This window comes from Polyodon spathula, chromosome 3 (assembly GCF_017654505.1).
Source record: "Polyodon spathula isolate WHYD16114869_AA chromosome 3, ASM1765450v1, whole genome shotgun sequence".
Classification (NCBI taxonomy): Eukaryota; Metazoa; Chordata; class Actinopteri; order Acipenseriformes; family Polyodontidae; genus Polyodon; species Polyodon spathula.
The window spans coordinates 19,704,609-19,724,386 of record NC_054536.1 but is presented as its reverse complement, the minus strand read 5'-3'; the positions used below and the strand labels follow the sequence as shown (position 1 = coordinate 19,724,386).

The 19,778-nt window shown below is 39.2% G+C and overlaps 1 protein-coding gene across 1 annotated transcript; it reads left to right on the top strand.

The window, feature by feature from the left end:
- Nucleotides 1-2,892: 2,892 nt before the first annotated feature.
- LOC121312822 (ATP-binding cassette sub-family F member 2-like) lies at nucleotides 2,893-13,649 on the top strand. Its single transcript, XM_041244621.1, has 15 exons — nucleotides 2,893-2,990; nucleotides 4,397-4,578; nucleotides 4,833-5,045; nucleotides 5,195-5,377; nucleotides 5,716-5,887; nucleotides 6,292-6,387; nucleotides 6,640-6,742; nucleotides 7,467-7,562; nucleotides 8,028-8,147; nucleotides 10,353-10,443; nucleotides 10,992-11,101; nucleotides 11,257-11,319; nucleotides 12,140-12,268; nucleotides 12,619-12,822; nucleotides 13,243-13,649. Exons 2-15 carry the CDS (start codon nucleotides 4,440-4,442, stop codon nucleotides 13,348-13,350), a joined length of 1,827 nt encoding a protein of 608 aa, XP_041100555.1. The 5' UTR covers nucleotides 2,893-2,990; nucleotides 4,397-4,439; the 3' UTR covers nucleotides 13,351-13,649.
- Nucleotides 13,650-19,778: the final 6,129 nt, after the last annotated feature.

Below are 19,778 nucleotides of genomic sequence, written 5' to 3'. Positions count from 1 at the left end.
AGCACGTGTTTGTTCCGGACCACTGGAAGAAAGTGCTGTAGCATGAAATCTACTGCCCTGAGTTCCAGGACGTTGATGTGGGCTGAGGCCTGAGTCCCCACACTGTTCCAGACTGCGCTCCAGCAGTGGTTGGAGGGGATCCTCCACCAGCGCAGGGTTCTCCAGCATGACTTGGATATCACCAGCCTGCGATGTCTGTCTCGTTGCGGGTGAAGCGCAAACGAGTTGAACCAGGCCTGGAAAGGCCTTTGTTGGAGAAGGCCCAAAGGAAGGGCCTGCGAGGCAGCAGCCACCAACCCCAGCATGCGCTGACACAGCACCGTGCTTACTGTCTCTCTCAACCTGAACAGGGAGAGGCAAGACTGTATTGCAGTAATCAACATTGTATGTGCCAGGGCTTGCTCCTGTGACTGAGCGCAGACGAGCCAGTCGTCTAGATAATTCATCAGTTGAGCGCCCTGAACCCGCAGGGGGGCTAGAATGGCGTCCATACACTTGGAAAAGGTGCGAGGAACAAGGGACAGGCCGAAGTGGAGTATGCAGTACTCGTAGAACCTGCCCTGAAACGCGAAGCAAAGGTATTTCCAATGCATGGGTCTGATGGGTATGTGAAAGTATGCATCATTCAGGTCCACGGTGGTAAACCAATCGCCAAGCCGAATGGCCTGGACAACATAGCGGTGCGTGAGCATCTTGAAACGTAACACCCAAAGGTGTTTGTTTAGATCCAAGATAGGGCAGAACCCGCCGTCCTTCTTGGGCACTAGGAAGTACTTTAAATAGAATCCCTCCCTGCAAGAGGAGGGATCTACTTCACGAATGGCACGCTTTAAGAGAAGCGCCAGGATTTCTGTGTTGAGAGCCGCATGTTGGAGTGGGTCCTTCACTGCAGTTACTATCACTCCCCGCATATGACCAATCTGGTCCGTGAGGGTCGAGATCCCGCTAGGCTGTTTGTCCCTAGGGGACCTGGGGCGCGCACGCTTCCGTGCGGGAGGTGAACGCTCCTTAGGAGGGGAGCACCGAAGCTGCCCCACGCTCCTGTTAAGTGAGTAAGAGTGTCGCCTGAGAGACGGGGAGGGTGACCTGTGTAGTTGCAGGCGGGCAGGAGATGATGCTGTACCACCTGATGGGGGAACACTCACAATGAGATCCCCTGCTAGAAGGACAGCCCAGCCCCACTGTTGACTCTAGCCTTTAGGACCCGCCTCTGGAACTTCCCGCAGATAGCACAGAATGCTGTGTCGGACAGAGCCAAAGCAGCATGTTCTGGACCCAGGCATGAAACAATTCATGCGGGTCCTCTGGGGGCATTTTTCGGCTGCAAGACCCGCATTCATGGAAACCCGACATAGCGCACACCACTTGCCCAGATTGCACGGTGGGTACAAGTGTGCACAGGGCACAGGAGCGGGTATGCGCTCGGGGTGCACGATAAGTGCACGGGCACAGAACAGATGTACACTGATGAGTGCACAGGGTGCTTGAATCCGTGTGCAAACCGGCACCGATGTGCACGGAAAGCGCACAAGCCACAGGTGCACGGATAGATGTACTGGCACGGATGTGTACGGGTACGGTTGAGCACGGGGCACAGGTGTGCAGGGGGTGCACGGGTACGGAAGTGCGCGGCTACATGGAGATGCACGGGTATGCACGGGCACAGATGTGCACTGTATGCATGGGTGTGCATGGCACGGATGTGCCTTATATGCACAGGGTGCACAGGCACGGATGTGCAAGGGTAAGTGTGCACGGGCACGGGTGTGCGCGGAGCACGGATGTGCCATATATATACGGGTGTGCACGGGAGGGCGTGTCACTGTGAGGGTGTGGTGAGACGCACTTGGGGAATAATCCCTCAGAAAACCTGATTAAAATTTAGATTGGTTGATCTAAACTGACACACAGGGAAAAAAACTCTGTGTGCAGCTAGTGTCTGGAGCAGGCTATGGTCTAATAAAGACCGCTGCTGAGTGTCTAGCAGGCTGTGATCTAAAAAGATCGCTGCTGTAGTGTTCCCTCTGGCCCACGGCCAACACACACACACCTCGTGTTTCTCTCTGAAAGAAAGAAAAACAAATGTTAGTACAAATAATAAAATATACAGGTAATAATAATAAGCTCTCAGTTATAAATATTAATAGTAAGCCTGACAGACTCAAAGATTCAGCAAGCCGAAAAGAGCGAGAACACGCGAACAAGCGACTCAGCCGAGTTCTTAAGGGGCATGAGAGGTAAAGGCGGTCGTAAAATTCAACCGAGCCCTATTTTGGAATTGAAAGAGAATCGTATTTAGCACTTTACAACACCTGTCTAAAGGCAACTAATACGGTTTAATGCCATAGTAACGGTAGGTAGGCATAGGTAGCGCGACACCTACTGAGAAAAACCATTCCATTATATTGATACCTGTTTTGAAGACAAGGCAAAACACAACAACTTCATGCATTTCGATTTTAGATAATCTGTGTGAAGTGATTAGCGTTATAGACACAATTTAGAAAGACGTCACACTGTTTATTTATTTATTTATTTATTTTCTCGATTGGATTGGAAAAGTCAGTATATAGGCATGTGAACTTTTATATGGGCTACATACCTGCCGATGAAAACTAATCAACCACGCACTCTACCTGTGGTGAAACTGACAAAAACATTTTAGGTTATGGTTGCTTGTGATGTCATAATTACCACTGCTACCTAGAACTACATACAACAAAGTATACTGCACAGCATTATCAGCAGGTTAGGCAGCATTCTCGTTTTTTTGTAACAGATTGCGCACAAGGTTGAAGGGAGGAGCCGATGTGGGACTTGCCCAATAGGATAACAAACTACAACTCCCAGCCTGCTGTGTCAAAGGCATGGCCCTGCCGCTCAATGCCTTTGTCCAAATAAGGTCTGGTGTCTCATTGGTCGGTGTGCCGGTTTTGGTACACGCGAGATTGTGTGTTTCTGTCACAGCGGCGTGGCGTTAGGGAGTAAAGGTAAGATTGTCAAATGTGCAGTTTATGTATTTGGGAGATAATGTTACCTTTAAAAAATTAAATAAAATAAAGTAGCCGAATATTAGGGAGCAGTTGGAAGGGTGAGAACATGTGTTTGTATGCTAAGAGCCATTACGTTATATAGGAGCTATATATATATATATATATATATATATATATATATATATATATATATATAAAATTTCCCCCCCACTTGTGAACATTTGTTGTAAAACAAGCATTTTGCGGGAAACGAGGTGTCATGGCGCACAATGCAGTTGGTCACCGAATGAGAGGCTTACTTCCTTTTGCAGTGCAGGTTACGTCCAATTATGAATTAAGTACATTAAAATACATGTCGTTTTTGGTATGGGCCATACCCGATATATATATATATATATATATATATATATATATATATATAATATATATAAATTATAATATTATTAATTTATCTCGTCTTTAGTTATATCCTCAAGAAGTTCTGCGTACGTCGTTTTCAATTAAATGCCATTCGGGCCTACCGGCTTCTAATCTCGGACACTACTACTAGAAATAGTAGAGACTGTGGTGCGCGCAAAATCCGGTTCCTTTTGAGCAGCATGGCGAGTTTTGGCAGTGATGCCATTTGTTTTTATAAAAACACAGTTAACACAAGCGTTGAGCGAGCGTGCTGCCTGTACGGGGTTATGGTTTAATAAACAAGGGCACAATGTAAGAGTGGGGCAACTAAGGAAGGCCTAAAGTTAGTAATGTATGGCAAATGCGGTCGGGGAGAAACCCGACCGGGGAACTACTTCCGTCATACATTTGTAATAAAATCACTCATTTTCTAATAATAAGGAAAGAAAATACGTAGCATCTTGATGAAATAACTGTTTATGCCGTTTTACACCTTTTGTGCTACTGTCGCATCCTCAAACTTCAGCCCCATTCTCGTGGTACAAACACCAATGCTAGGCCATCGTCTTTGTGCGGGGGATGCTGGCGATACAGTACCGAGTCAGAGGCTCATTTACAAATCAAGGCTGTTGCGTAAGAGCTCAGCCATTAAAGCAAGGCTTGTACATTTTACACAATTTATCAGGAAAGCTTTATCTTGGCTTATGATTTAAGGATTAATCCCGTGAAACATATTCCAGTTATTTTATCATGAAACATGTACATTATGTGGAATTGCAAGTTCAGTTCAAGCACATGAAATCACAACTAGGGTGACGACTGCATGTGTCCTTGAAATGTGTATAATTCAGCTTTTTAAATTTTATTTTTTTATTTTATTTAACCACAATACCCACTGCCTCTTCCCCCCAAGCATGAGAATGTGTAGATGGTCTTGCTTGAGCCACCACAATGCTGCTTCATAAGTATTTGTTCATTTTAAAACTGGAGTGTTGTGCACCTAGGTTGCTTTCTTCAATTGGAATATCATCATCTTGATCAGCAAACATGCCCTCTGATTTGGCAAAGAAGAAGGCAGCCAAGAAGAAGGAAGCAGCCAAGGCTCGCCAGCGGCAGAAGAAGGGTGAGGAAGAGAATGGCGAGGTGGAGCAGCAAGAAAGCCAGGAGAACGGGGTTAAAGACGATGGTGAGAAACTGAACAATATTAAATAACATGGAGTGGTGTGTTTTTACAAGTGATTTGTTTATTTTGCACAGATGCACATGGGGGTCCTTACTGCAGCTTTATTTTTAAATAGATATTTAGGTCTTGATTTATCAAGACTATTACAGTAATGTAAGTGTTAATAACAATTTAACAAGCCACTTACCTTAATTTGGGATCTAAATAGCTGGTTATGAAACAAACTGTTTGACTTTACTTTCATTATACAATTACAGACATGGCAAGTCTGACCAAGGAAATAGATGAATTTGAACTTAAGAAGACTGAAGCACGAGCTGTTACTGGCGTTTTGGCCTCGCATCCCAACAGCACAGATGTGCATATCATCAATCTCTCTCTAACTTTCCATGGACAGGAGCTGCTCACTGACACCAGTCTGGAGTTGAACTCTGGAAGACGCTACGGACTCATAGGGCTTAACGGCACAGGTATTGGATTCATATGTGCAGTAAAACCATATCAGAATGAGATGCAGACTGTTTTGTGTTTTAGCAACTATTTGAAATCAAGCTTAAACTTAAACCTGTGTGTAGTAGATACATGTCTTGCATAATAATAACTCTTATAAACCTGACAGGTAAATCCATGTTACTGTCTGCCATTGGTCACCGCGAAGTACCAATCCCTGATCACATTGATATCTACCATCTCACTCGTGAGATGCCTCCCAGTGAAAAGACTGCCCTTGAGTGTGTGATGGAGGTGGACCAGGAGAGAATTGTACTGGAGAAAGAAGCAGAAAGGCTTGCACATGAAGATGGTGAGTAAAATAGTACAGCTGAAGACTTGGAAGGGTAGGCTTCAGATTCTACATTCAATGACTTTGACCTTGGGCAAGTCCTTGTACTCAACCATAGCTCAGACCTGGTTTTGTGCAATACTGTACTAGGGACTTAGCAAACTAGGGGGTGATTTGTGTGAGGCTACACTAAAGCATAGTGGATGGGACCCCATACTGCAAAATGGCCTACTATGTAAGGTCTCCATTCAAACTAACAACTGGCTAAACAGTACTCTGAAATTGCTAGACATCGGTACTGGAGATGCATAATTAAGGAGAATACTTTTCTGGTGTGTTAATCCGTGGCTGCTTTGTAGCGGAGTGTGAAAAGCTGATGGAATTGTATGAGCGTCTGGAGGAGCTGGATGCAGACAAGGCAGAAGTGAGAGCCTCGCGCATCCTTCACGGTCTGGGCTTTACTGCAGCAATGCAGAGAAAGAAAATGAAAGACTTCAGTGGTGGCTGGAGAATGAGAGTTGCCCTTGCCAGGTGAGGAAGGGTTTCCATAGATGTACACTTAAGATGCACTTGCAGTATATTATACATTATAAATCCTTAAGTTGTGTTGCTGACCAATGCCCCTGAAATGTGTGGCTGTATACAGTGTAGTTTATTTTAATTGTATGATGCAGTATATACTGAGGCTTGGCTATGATCTGAATAACTTTTGGTCTTACTGCCTTTATTTGATTTAATTTTCATGGTGATTTCCTGTTGCATATGTAAAGATGCAGAAAAATAAGCCCCTTGTGTGTTTGGGTTTAGAAGCAATCTTCCCCCCCTATTTCTGGTTTTGTATTCAGTGTGGGGCAAGGCATAGCTGTGACATAATAAAAGGCGTGGAGTTCATGAGAGGTTTACTGTGCTAATGTTTCTAAAACTGTTCTTTCTAGGGCTCTGTTCATAAAGCCTTTCATGCTGTTGCTAGATGAACCCACAAACCATCTGGATCTGGATGCCTGTGTGTGGCTAGAGGAGGAGTTGCGTTCGTAAGTGTTAAATTGCATGTCTTGCCATACCATTTTTACATGCAGCCTAGATTGTCCCTGCTTAGCTTCCCAGCTAAAGTTAAAAGGTGCTTCTAAAGTAGCAATATGTTTTAATGTCGGTGAAACTGTAAACAAAATGTTTGGTGGTTTACATTCTGCTTGGTGTACAACTATCCACACAGGTAAAGTTCAGTGTGTGAGTGTGTATCTATATATCTCAATCTAAACTTCTTTTTTTTTTCTTCTGTTTAGTTTTAAGAGAATTCTAGTACTGATCTCCCATTCGCAGGACTTCCTTAATGGTGTTTGTACCAACATTATGCACCTGCAGAATAGAAAACTCAAGTATTATACAGTAAGTTAATTGTTTTTTTTAAGTTTGGAAACCAACCTTTATTTAGAGCTGATGGGTTTTGTTGAAGTTCAAAGCCTTATTGTAGGTTCCTCATTTCTTTTTGAAGGCATGAGAGTATGTTGACTTTGACATGCGTGCTTGGAGATAGTGGAAATGGCTTTAGGTACATTGGCAGGGATGGAAATAAGTCCCATTGCATAGCAGTTTGATCCATTCCTGGTTTAATTAAACACACCAGGGCTTTCTACCTACACATAATCAAGCACATATTTAAACCTGGAATGGGTGAAACTGCTATGCAATAGGAATCTTATTTCCCCCCTCATCAGTGTTACAAAATTAATGTTCCATTCCGTAAGATTGTGGAGGGGGACGGGACGGCAGTGCTGTGTTATGATGCAAACAAAAGGCCGAATTGTAGCACTGCTGCTGTGCAGTATGTTCTCAATGCAGTGGTGCTGTGACAAAAATGGACCGAAGCGTTTTTCTGAACCATCAGTGCTGTCCCTCTTTTGAGTGTTTATTATTATTTTTAATTTATCTAGTGCCATAATCTTGGTAGTACTAATTTTCCATTATAATAGTTCTAATTTACAGCTGTGGTGGATGATTACTACCAATCATTTTTAAAAACATGTAATTGAAGAAAGCCAATATTCACCCCTCTCCTGCTAAAAGGTATTAACAGATGTTTTTTTTTTTTTTTTTTTTTTTCAAAAACAAGGGTAACTATGATCAGTACATTAAGACCAGGGAGGAACTGGAAGAGAATCAGATGAAACGTTACAACTGGGAGCAGGACCAGATTTCACACATGAAGGTAAAACCTGCCACCTTGTGGATCTTAACAGAATTACTCTTGCTGCACCTACACACATAGGGTAGTTGAACCTACAAGAGAGTAACAATACACTAAGGATGTCATCCTGATAGGATATTTGTATAATTCATAACAATGAAGTGATTGTTTAGTTGTTAAAATACTGTAAGTTGGATTGGTGGGAGGGGGTGTATTTGCAAAGCTTGTTAACTTGCATAAAACAGTTTGGATATGAAAGTGATTTGCTAATTGCTCATAATTATTCAAGGGTCAAAACAGGACATTGATTTAAAATTAAATACGTTTATACGCCAATAAGCTGGTAAATGTACTCAAATCACCCTAACCCTTCACTGTGTTTTAATATAACCAACTTTTTGAGCTGTCTTTCTAAATGTGAAAAGCAATATAGATACCGATCTTTGTAGAACCGGATAGATAATTGTATTTTTTTTCCCCCCCCAGAACTATATTGCACGGTTTGGTCATGGCTCTGCTAAGCTAGCCAGACAGGCCCAAAGTAAAGAGAAAACCTTACAGAAAATGGTGGCATCAGGTCTGACTGAGCGAGTGGTAAATGACAAGGTAAGGTGTTGGTGTGACTGTAGAGCCCTCAGATACCACAAGGTGGCTCAGTTTTTCATGATGTCATTTGTTTGAACTTCAAACTATTACTCTTTACATTTTTTTTCTTCAAGAAAAGTCATTGGTTGTAGTAATTATATACTCAATAAGGAAATCATTATTCTTTGGTTTTGTGTTCAGTATGGGGAACTGTTGTGATGCGATATAACAAAAGGCAGAATTGTAGCAACTCTGTGCATTATGTTAAGTGCAATGGTACAGTGACCAATGGACTGAAGTTTTTTTTTTTTTTTTCTGATCTTCCTCGCGGTGTCTACCATATAAAAAAGGGCCAATATCCCCAGACCCGAGGTGTTAATTGGGGAATAACTGACTAGTACAAATGCTTAATAATGCATAATAATTTTATGGATTCCTGATTAAGCAGAATGAAACTAAGCAAAAATATTAACTATGCCAAGGGGTACACAATTCATATCACCCGACACCCGGGACAAATACTTTTTTTATTTTCTTATTGCTAGAAAAACTCCCGTAGATTCATAGGGTGTCACAAGGTCTTAAACTCTAAACTGCAGAAAAGTCTCGCGCATACAAATTCAAATAAAAGCATAACTAAACCTCAAAGAAAAAATATATACAGAGGGCAAGACACATCCTTTTAATTCACAAACCCTCGGTCACACACAGTAACACATTGTTATTACATTGCCTTTGTCTACAGTAGGAGCCCATAAAGTTTGTCCACCAGCTCTTGGAAGAATATTTAACGTAATAAATTACAAAAACCTTAACTATTTTGTGTAACATTTCAGCAATTTATTTAAAAAGCTACTTAATCGAGTGGTTAGCAGGAGGTTTGTAAAGCTGTAGATTGACTTCATTATTTTTAATGCAGATTTGTGCTGTGAGACCGACAGCGCAACGCCCACAAAACAAAATAATTTGTTTATCTAATGGCCATATAGGAAACCAGAACGTATAAAACAAGCGTCGTCTCCATTCTTCTGGGTAATGTTTCTCAGAAACCAATCCTGTAATGCTTCTGCTCTGAACATTCTACCTGTTTGAGGTCTGACTGACATAATGTGTCTTTCGGCTTGTGTATCAGGTCAAATATCCACGAAGGTATACCATGTTATACCGTACTAAACAGTTGACTATGAAGATTAAGAGAACAACGTTTTTGCACTGAAATATACCCTACGATTTCCTAGTCTGAATGGTTAATGTACTCAAATTCATTTCTTCAGAAATGTCTCCATAAGTGTAATGTTAGTGCTTTCCTACCTAAAAACTGTAAAAGTATCAGTGGTAGCCACAACAGTCAGGAAGTAGGATCAGAAAGAATTGTATAAATACCCTGTCTGGTTTTCATTTCACATCACATCACGCACCCGTCAAACAATTTGAAGTAGTTCACCATTAGATAGGTCTGTCAACTCGACATCTTCTTCTGGAAGTATTCTTGGTTATGGAAAGCAATTTAGTCTGCTCTTTCGTAATGCTGAGTTTTAAAATCATCGCACATACGGAAATCGAAACCTAAGATACCTTTTATTAGCTGTGCAGTATTTCAGTATCTTGGCCTGGTGCGTGAAGTCAGACATTTGAATCGATTTAGCTTAATTGTCTCAGTTTTGCTAAGTGTGTTTTATTTAATTGTTTTTAAAAAAAGACCAAATTCCCATTTATTTTATTCTATTTTTTTAGAATTGCATGCAGCACAGCTGTTATAAGATCATTACCTTTATTAAAAACGTGCACAGATGAATCTACCGATTTTTACCCTACAAGTTAATCAACTAATGCCAACTAATGATCAAAAATTTGAATCGAGTGACTGCACTAATTTCAATATACTTTGTGTGTTTTTTTTTATTTTACTGTAGTTCAGTCTTTGCGTGGAAAATACTAACCAGGGTTGTTGGTATACATCAGAATGTAATATAAAAAGTGTTTATATACAAGATATGGTTTAAACACTGACAATTGCATAGCATTTAAACATTCAGAAAAATGTACCAAAATCACATCCCTAAACAAATGAAATTGTGCATGAGAGATGCTGCTGATGGAACATTTATTTATTACCCGTGACTGAAGCCCAATTCGATCATAATTGTTAGTCCTAAAGGGAACCATTAAAGTGGGTGCTAGGGTTCCATTCAATGCCTGCTAATCTGTTGCATTTTTACCTTGCAGACTCTGTCATTTCATTTTCATCCCTGTGGGAAGATTCCTCCTCCAGTTATCATGGTTCAGAATGTCAGCTTTAGATATTCAGATGACGGGGTAAGTTTCCTAAAATATTTTAAAACTAACTTTTTTTTTTTTTTTGGTTCAGTTAGTCACAAACCTAAATGCACAATCAACATATCTTAAAATAAATGCATTAATTCTCTTAAGTCACATTTCAACACACTATTGAGGTAGTGCGAATAGGTTTAAGTTCGCTGATGAGTGCAATTCATTTCTTAAATATTTATGGTATTCATTTTATAGTTCAGAAACTAGTTCCTGGGATTCAGCTATGTGTTGGGCACTGCTGGAGTATGATGTAACAAAAGGCCGAATGATAGTGCCACCGCCATGCAGTATGTTCTCAGTGCTGTGGTGCAGTGACAAAAATGGACCGAAGCGTTTTTCTGATCCACTGTTAGTGTCCCTAAGCATTCCCAAAGATTAGGACTAACTATTGTAAAAGCTTTGTCCTGTGATAGACCTGCTGAAAATAGAAGCTGTGTTTTATTGTGTGTGTGTGTGTATATATATATATATATATATATATATATATATATATATATTTTTATATATATATATATATATATATATATATATATATATATATATATATATACCTTGAGTTTGGTATTGATTTAGACACAAGGGTGGCTCTGGTTGGTCCCAATGGAGCTGGAAAGTCTACATTGCTCAAGCTGCTTGCAGGAGAGGTAAGGATTTATATATTTGCAAGAAATATGAAACTTTATAAACAATGAAACATCAGTGCATCCTAAATATTTTATTAAAGTTTTACATATTTTAATAATTTTAGGGGTTCCTGTGCACACCAAACTAAAGCTGCATTTTTTTTTTCTTTTGCTAGGTGCTGCCATCAGATGGCATGATCAGGAAACATTCTCATGTTAAGATTGGCAGATACCATCAGGTAACTTTGTAGAAAATTTTATTGCAACATGTTCCTTGCACCAATTTTTACCACCTGCACAGAATTTGCATGACAGTTTCTAAAATGGCAAGTAGTGGGGTGGGGGAACAGCTGTGTGTATGATTATGTAGATGTTTGACAGCAGCCAAATTGGAGTGCACACACAGCTCAAGCTGCCAAACAGTGCTCTCTTCCAGATGCTTTAGGGGATACTGGTGCAGGTACGTCACTCAAATGCCTCGCACTTTCCAAATCTGACCCCACTTGCAAAACAAAGGCTATGTGTAGTGATCAGCATTTAGTTTTATGTTGTGATCCTATGTAGAATGAAAAACAAGAACCAAAATGGTATTTTAAATGTACAGCACCCATTTTTCCACATTTAAGTGGTTATATTTGAGTTTTCTCTTGCTTGTTCATCTAAAAAGGCATAAGTAAACCTCAGTAATGCTATGAATGTGTCCTTTGCCACTTTGTTTCATGCAAAGAAACCATGATGGGGGTGTAAAAAAACGCAATGTCTACATGTACTGTATTTGGTTATGCAAGGCCTTCACAACCCATTCTTATGGGATATTTTCGTACTGCTGTACAGTGTTGCATATAATGGCTTTGATTTATATTTAGCAAATTAACAAATATACAAATACTTGTCAATTTTGAACGAATATATAAACATAAATACAATTTGTCCCATCGCTAATTTATCGGGTACTTGGCACTCTCCCCTAGTCTAACTGTTCTAGCAATATTGTAACCTTGTGATTTGGGATGTGTGTTTAAGTTTAAGTGTTGTTTAATTGAACCATCTTGTTCTTAGCATTTAACAGAGCAATTGGAGTTGGATCTGTCTCCTCTAGACTACATGATGAAATGCTACCCAGAGATCAAAGAGAGGGAGGACATGAGGAAAATCGTTGGTCGATACGGACTCACTGGTAAACAGCAGGTATCGGCACAGTTACCTTCAGTTATGCTTCTTCCAGCCATCTGTGTATGTGTCCATTTCTGCGATTGTATTAAGCCTTGGATGAGCCACAGTTCTATTGGCAAATATAGCAAAATGGATCTACCTATCCCCCCCCTTTTTTCCTGTGCGAGGAGGGCTGTAGCTAAAACCTGGTTCAGAAAGTTTGGCTTAACAATAAATGTTACAGAAATGTAGGACAAAATATTGAGTTAAGATAATGCACATTAAAATGAATGTGTTTTAAAAATGATGTTACCTACAGACATTGAAGTGTAAAGGTCTATGTACAAATAGCAATACCAAAATTGAGTTGTCATATTTCCTCCCAGGTGAGCCCTATCCGAAACCTGTCTGACGGTCAGAAATGCCGGGTGTGCTTTGCTTGGCTGGCCTGGCAGAACCCTCACATGCTGTTCTTGGACGAACCTACAAATCACCTGGATATTGAGACCATTGATGCACTGGCTGATGCCATCAATGAGTTTGAAGGAGGAATGATGCTGGTCAGCCATGACTTCAGGCTTATTCAGCAGGTAAGGGAGACACAGCTGGTAGAGGTGGATGTTAGGGTTGAAGGCTGACACTGACTGGCCTTGTGCTTTTGGAGGTTCAGGACAAGTATACCTAGTTATTGAACTTGTGTGAACTAAGACTTCTGCTGTTGCTGTATCCATTTCTCCTGGCACCCTCTACATAATCCTTCTAAAATTGTTGCCACCCATGAGTAAGTGCAAACTTTAAATGTATAATTTGTCATCTTTATGTGAATCTTTGTTTTTGTGGTACCTTCTGGTCCAGTTGTTGTGACTTGAATTTCAGTTATTAAGTTGCATCCAAGTCGTACCCTTTCTCCACTTGAAATTTTACGTAATACTTCAAATCGGCACCCAGACTTGATTCTGCAGGGTCAAGTTACATTAATTTGATTTGACTTGTGTGCTTATTTCCATTAGGTGGCACAGGAGATCTGGGTTTGTGAGAAACAGACCATCACCAAATGGAACAGAGACATCTTGGCGTACAAGGAGCACTTGAAATCCAAAATGATACGTGATCCCTGAACATCTTCCTGACTTGACTGCCCAGATTCGTAATTCGTAGTGGAAAAGACATCTCTCTGTTTCAGGATGCCCCCCCCCCCCCCCCCCCCCCCCCCTTTTTTTTTTTTTTTTTTAAATTTTTTTAAAAAAAATTTTAAAAAGCATGTTGAAACAGCCCAACTTAGCACTGCATTCAAAGTGGTAACCTGAAACATCAAAACCTGTCATCTATATAACTTCGTTCTGTCGGAATAAACAGCCTTCGAACATTTGGACAGCCTCAGGCTAGTGATATATGTGCACTTCATTTTTTTTTTTTTTTTTAAAAACAGCCTCCATGAACTGTTTGGTCAATTTATTATTTAACAATGTATCTGCAATAAAGGTTTATCTGAAACAAGAATTAAGTACAGATGTACAACTGTTTAACTAGTAATTTGTGTTGGGAATGGGGTGACAATGTCCTGGAATCTATTGCCTCCCTTTGTACACAAATTGGCATGCAACGTCTGTAGTAAATGGCAGTGGTTTACTAAAGGGAGGGATTCTGTGCTTCAAAGCAACTTGTACACTATGCACATTACTGTTGTAATGTGAAATTAAATGACATGTTCTTAACACATTGTGCATGGTTTATGTAGTGCAAGTAAGGTAATGGCTTATTTAGATTTTTACCTAACTTTAACTGCTGTCAAATATGCATATTGTTTTCATGGACCTTACTTGGCACTAATTGTGGACTACTTTACCCAGTTTAGCTTTGGATAGTTTAAGATTAGTGCAAATTGGTGGAAACAAACCCTCAGTATTTACAGATGTTATTGTACACTGCAAAACAATGAAGCATTCCTGAAGGGTTGAGTCTGCAGGCCTACGTGCTAATGCTTCAAACCATTTAGGCGAGCAATTTCGTCATGGAATTCTCAGGAAAATTAACAGTATCTTTTACTTGGCTGCAATATTGGGTTTGTGACATTTCTGTACTGTTTCCAAATTGATCGTGAATGTCTCACAAACCATCCAAGATGCACTAGTAGCTTCCTATTGTCAGGATATATAAAGCCTGTATGCTTGTGTGTTACTGGTTATATTGACCTGTGATGTAAGATGGCAGTCATATTGAGGCCATGTGACATTGTTACAGCTGCAGAGACCCAACACTTTGCGTTATATACCTGTATTCTTTGGTTTCCTCCTTTTCAGTTCTATTTCCAGTGATTTATATTAAGAAAAAAAGCCCTTTACTGCTGAATTGATGTAACCTATGGCCCTGTCACTGGTACGGACACATGCTTAGGGTCTTCCTAGTTTATAAAGTTGCATTTTATTATCAGTGTTCAATAGATGTTACCTTTGCATTTCTACATTGTTTTTAACCTCATCAGTGATGCAAATACCTTTAACATTTCCATGTTGCATCTTACTGAATCTGATATGCCAAACCCTTTAGGTTATACGCCTGGGGATTCTGTGTTCTTGTTCACTATTATTCCCCCCCCCCCCCCCCCCCTTTCTTTTTCTTTTTTAAATTCCAAATGCTTATTTAAATGTAATACACATTTCAGTTTGAAAACACATTGTTGCAGTAAGTTCAGATTGGTTACAAGCATTACAATGCGTTAGTTTAAATCAGTTTTGTTTTTAAACTGTTAGGAAATTAAATTCTCCAACCACCAAATTCATGAAAACAGATCAAAGCTATTCCAGTGTAGAGTATCCTGGGATGCATGGAACTGTTTCACAATGCCAAGCACTTTTTTTTTTTTTTTTGCACCATAGGTGGCGCTATAATATAAAACAAAACACTACCTCAGTCCGATCGCAAGGGTGAAATCGTAAAAGGTTTGGTGTCTAACCACATTCTTTCAGGGTAGCTGTAGATGACAAAATAAAGAATGTCCACAAGCATTTACCACATATTCCAGCTCTTGATTTCAGGACAAATCCTGTTCTGAGAGCTATAATGACAACTGCAATCGAAAAAGCCATGTGTACTAAAACATGCAGTGAACAAAGGAAGTTGAAATAAATACACTTGCAAAACAAAAACTTTGGAGACTGAAATTGCAGTTATTACATGCAACAATTAATATAGTAGAACTAACTTACATTTTTCATGTGTTCTGGATGGACTAAATGTCCTACGTTTTTCAGAAAGGACTTTTTTTTAAATTAGTAAAATTCAGGAGTATTTATGATTGGATACCTTCTGTATGTACAGTTGCAGATAAAAATATATTTTGGCAGAAAAAACTGTGATTTCTAATTGTTCTGTTCAAAGCTATAAATCAAAGTACAGATTCAGCTTTGAAATAAAACAAGTTATTACATAACATGTAGAAACTAATTTCAGACAGACAAAAGTATTAAATTATTTTGTAGGAAACCAATTTGTTGCTAATTATTGACAATTATGATTGAAAACCAACACCTGATAATTATAGTATAAATCCTTGGATTACTGCAAAACATTGACTCAAGAATTGAGAGAAGGGGGCTCCCGAGTGACTCGTTCAGTAAAGGCGCTCTGTGAGTGCAGGATGCACCCTATAGCCTAGATGTCGCCGATTCAAGTTTGGGTTATTCCAAAGCCGACCGTCGACGGGAGTTCCCAGGGGGCGGCACCCAATTGGCCGAGAGTCGCTGGGAGGGCCTAAGTCGGCCAGGGTGTCCTTGGCACACCATACACCAGCGACCCCTGTAGTCTGGCCGGACGCCTGTGGGCTTGCCTGTTAGCTGGCCGGTAGCTGCGTTGTCCTCCGACGCTGTAGCTCCTGGGTGGCTGCATGGTGAATCCGCAGTGTGTAAAGAAGTGATCGGCTGATGGTACACGCTTCAGAGGACAGCGTGTGTTCGTCTTCACCACTCCTGAGTCAGCGCAGGGGTGGTAGCGGTGAGCTGAGCCTAAATAATAATTGGGCATTTCAAACGGAGAGAAAATAACACAAATAATTGGCAACAACTAAATTAAATTAAAAAAAAAAAAGAATTGACAGAAGATGGTCAAATTCACCAGTGAAAAACCAAGCGAAAACCAAGATGCAAACCTTTGTTAAAAACAATGCACAAAAGAAAACGATTGGAGTTTTCCATTCAATATTTGAAGATGCCTGATAACTTCTTTGACCAAATTTTCACCAAGAAAGCAAAAGTATGTCTGGAGGAAGAAAGAAGAATAATCTCAAGAAGAGTTCATCATGCCCAGTGTTAAATATGGTGGAGGTTTTGTGATGGTATGGGCTTGTTTTTCTTCCTCAGGTACTGGCGACTTTTGTATTGTAGAAGGATCAATGAGTAAAGACATTTTGCACGCTTATTTGTTACCCAGCGCTGTCAGGCTTATTGGACAGAAGTTTGTATTCCAGCAGGATAATGACCCTAAGCGTTCTACGAAATCTACAAAGGAATTTGAAAAAAAAAAATGAATCCAAAGTTGATTGCAGAAGTCAAAGCTGTATGAGTTGAACAATGGGCAAAAATAAGTTTGCAAGTTGCAAGAAATCACAGTGTTTTTTTCAAATTTTTTTTAACTGCCAAAATAATTTTGTCAGTGTATATGTAATTTGGTGATGTATAGAAATTGTTTGGAATTATTTTATTGTTGTATTGTCCAGAGTATGGTCTACTTAGGTCTCTCTTTGTACCTGTGTTGACACTGCAGGCACAAAGTAATTCAACTAAACTAATGTTATTTTTTTCTGTCACTAGTAATGCTAGCAATTACTGTGTATTTATAAAAGGAAAATGTGTATTTACAAAAAAAAAGTATGTATTCTGTGTAAAATAATGAACATAACATTAATATCAATATTGGATCCCTCCCTATTATACATTCCTGGTATGACTATAAGGTCAGTCCATCCTCCATTTTAAATAAGTGTTGCTAACATGCATATCTGGTCCCTTTATTGTGACGCATGTCTTTTGATCTTTGTCACCATCCTCCTGTTTTAATAAGCCTAACCAAATTCACACCAAAAACAGGAATTTTAGGAGTAGAAACTGTTTTTTTTTTTTTTTTTTACCTTGATTGCCCTTAGTTATACCGCCTCTGCTTTTTGTTGTTTTTATTGTGTGATGTTTTTAGGGTCCTTAAGAGGAGCTGTCACTGTTCCAATAAAGGGACACTGGGACCCAAAAATGGCTATAGCACTTAAAGAGGCTTTTGTAGCTGCCAAGGGTGATTGTTAAGAAAGCTGCAGAGCAGAGGATAATGAAGGCAACTCAGAAGTTTGTCTTATTTCTTATAGTTTAGCGTAACTACAGCAGTAGTATTGTCAGAGATACCCAAGGAACTGACGTAGAGCACTTACCTCAAATAGAATAATTATATGTTATTAACTTCAGAAATAGCAACCCCTGTATTCACAAGAGAGGACACCCTGGAGCAGTGACAGGATTTAAAGCAATTCCCGTCTCTGCATATACAAAGTGTACTTGTTATGTTTCCTGCATATCATTCAACAATCTATGGAAGTAGGTGGAATTGATATGGGTTCTTTGTGCTACATACATTTCTCTTTTATAAATACTTACTGTACTTTCTGGAATTATATAATGTTCATGTTTGCCAGTAGTATCAAGCACAATTAATGTACAATAGTACACCAAAAATACATATGTATCTAATCCACCAAGTTTTTTCATATCATTTTTACAGGCAGTTGAATATATCAGAATGTAAGAATGTTTGAACATTCATATGCGAAACTATTTGTATAACGTAAAATAGTTTTTGTTTTTCCTTTCAGATGCAAACTTTGCATTTAAAATGTGAGTGTTTAGAGTGATGCACAAATATAGGCACTTGGCAACAGTCTTATCATTGTTGAAAACAATTATTACCATAAAACTTAAAATAATTGCCTTTCTCACATACATGCTGGATCTACTGGCAAATATTGTAAATACATGGTGGAAGTGTTTAATTGTAATTTAACGATAATTAAAGAGGAGGGGATTTGACTGTGAGCTCATGAGAGCTGCTTTTCACGAAAGACGCTTTCTGATCGAGTTTATATAGTATATATATAATATATATATAGGAAATATATATATATATTATATTCCATATAGATATATATATAGATAATATTATATCATGCATTTATTAGTCGAAGACGGTGAGTTCTACTTTTGTTGTTATGAAAAAATACTATATATAGGGAGTATGTGTGTTAAAAGGAACCATTTTTGTATGTCTTCATTATTATTATATTTGTTAACACTCTTAAATGTAAAGCCCATAGAGGTATGGTAAACTATGGTATCTGTAGTATAACCACATGAAGGTTTACTGTGGCAGATTTTTATAATGGGGGAGGAAGCCAATATGGAAAAAACATTGAGGCGGGACTGAATGTAGAGGTTCCTTGGAATGTTCACCAAGTTTCAATAGTTTCTTTTAAATTGCTTTTTAAGCATCTTTAAAATTTATTTGTATGCTAGGGCATATGAAATATGTAAACCTTTCAAATAATTATAATATTGCAATTCAACCATATAGCCTATGGCTAAATATAGCAAGTATAGCGCATTACATAATGAGAAACACAAAATTTTACATTTTCATTTGAAGGATGTGCAAAATAAATTTACATTAGGAAAAACTGGTTCCAAGCTGCATCTGAGGTTTTAAGTAAACCTTGACCTTCAACCTGCATCAAACTGGGGTGCTCATATTACAGTCAAAATGTTAAGACTACTTACAGGTGTTTAGTTCAATCTTACTGATATAAGGTGATTTAGTTATGGGTTTATAACACAGCATTTCTTCCTCCTTGTGTTGTCTTGATTCAGTCATATATGGCTCAAGTGAATACCTACTGGGCTAGGACAAATATGTGGGTAAATATGGAAACATTGTCAGGTGGAGATGTTATTCCCAGCCTATGGCAGTTAAGTTTTTTTTTTTTGGGGGGGGGGGGGGGGGGGAGCTGATTTAATACTATGACCAGTTTAACATGAAATTAAGCAAATAAAACCAGATATTGCAGTTACAGTTACATGAAACTACTGTACTGTGTATCGCAACACACCAAGTCACAATTCCAACCCTGCTTCAAGTTAACACAAAACCAGGAGCTGCATTAATTGAACAGGCAAATTTATGAGAGATATGTATGTCATGTCTTTTTTCTAATATCTGGGCAATCCTACATGTCAAGAAACGTGGTGTTAACCTTATATGTTATTGACTATGTCAAGCTATTGACTATACCAGATTCTGGGCGTAGTGCATATTTAAAGATGTAGGCCCATACTCATAAAACTTTGCGTGTCCTTTATCGTGACAGTAATAGTGTTTAACATGACAGTATTTCATCGGCTGATGCATAAACGCCGTTTACAGTCAAAAACTTCACTCATCATAACGTTAGAATAACGTGCCCTTAGAGACCAATGTTCTCATTAGCATATTATTCGTCAGATTCATAAGTCTGTATTGT

Bases quoted from the DNA above. Each gene is read 5' to 3' on its own strand.
- LOC121312822 (XM_041244621.1), top strand. From the start codon at position 4,440: ATGCCCTCTGATTTGGCAAAGAAGAAGGCAGCCAAGAAGAAGGAAGCA. The intron at 5,046-5,194 runs GTATTGGATTCA...TAAACCTGACAG, and splicing joins CATAGGGCTTAACGGCACAG to GTAAATCCATGTTACTGTCT. The intron at 11,102-11,256 runs GTAAGGATTTAT...TTCTTTTGCTAG, and splicing joins TCAAGCTGCTTGCAGGAGAG to GTGCTGCCATCAGATGGCAT.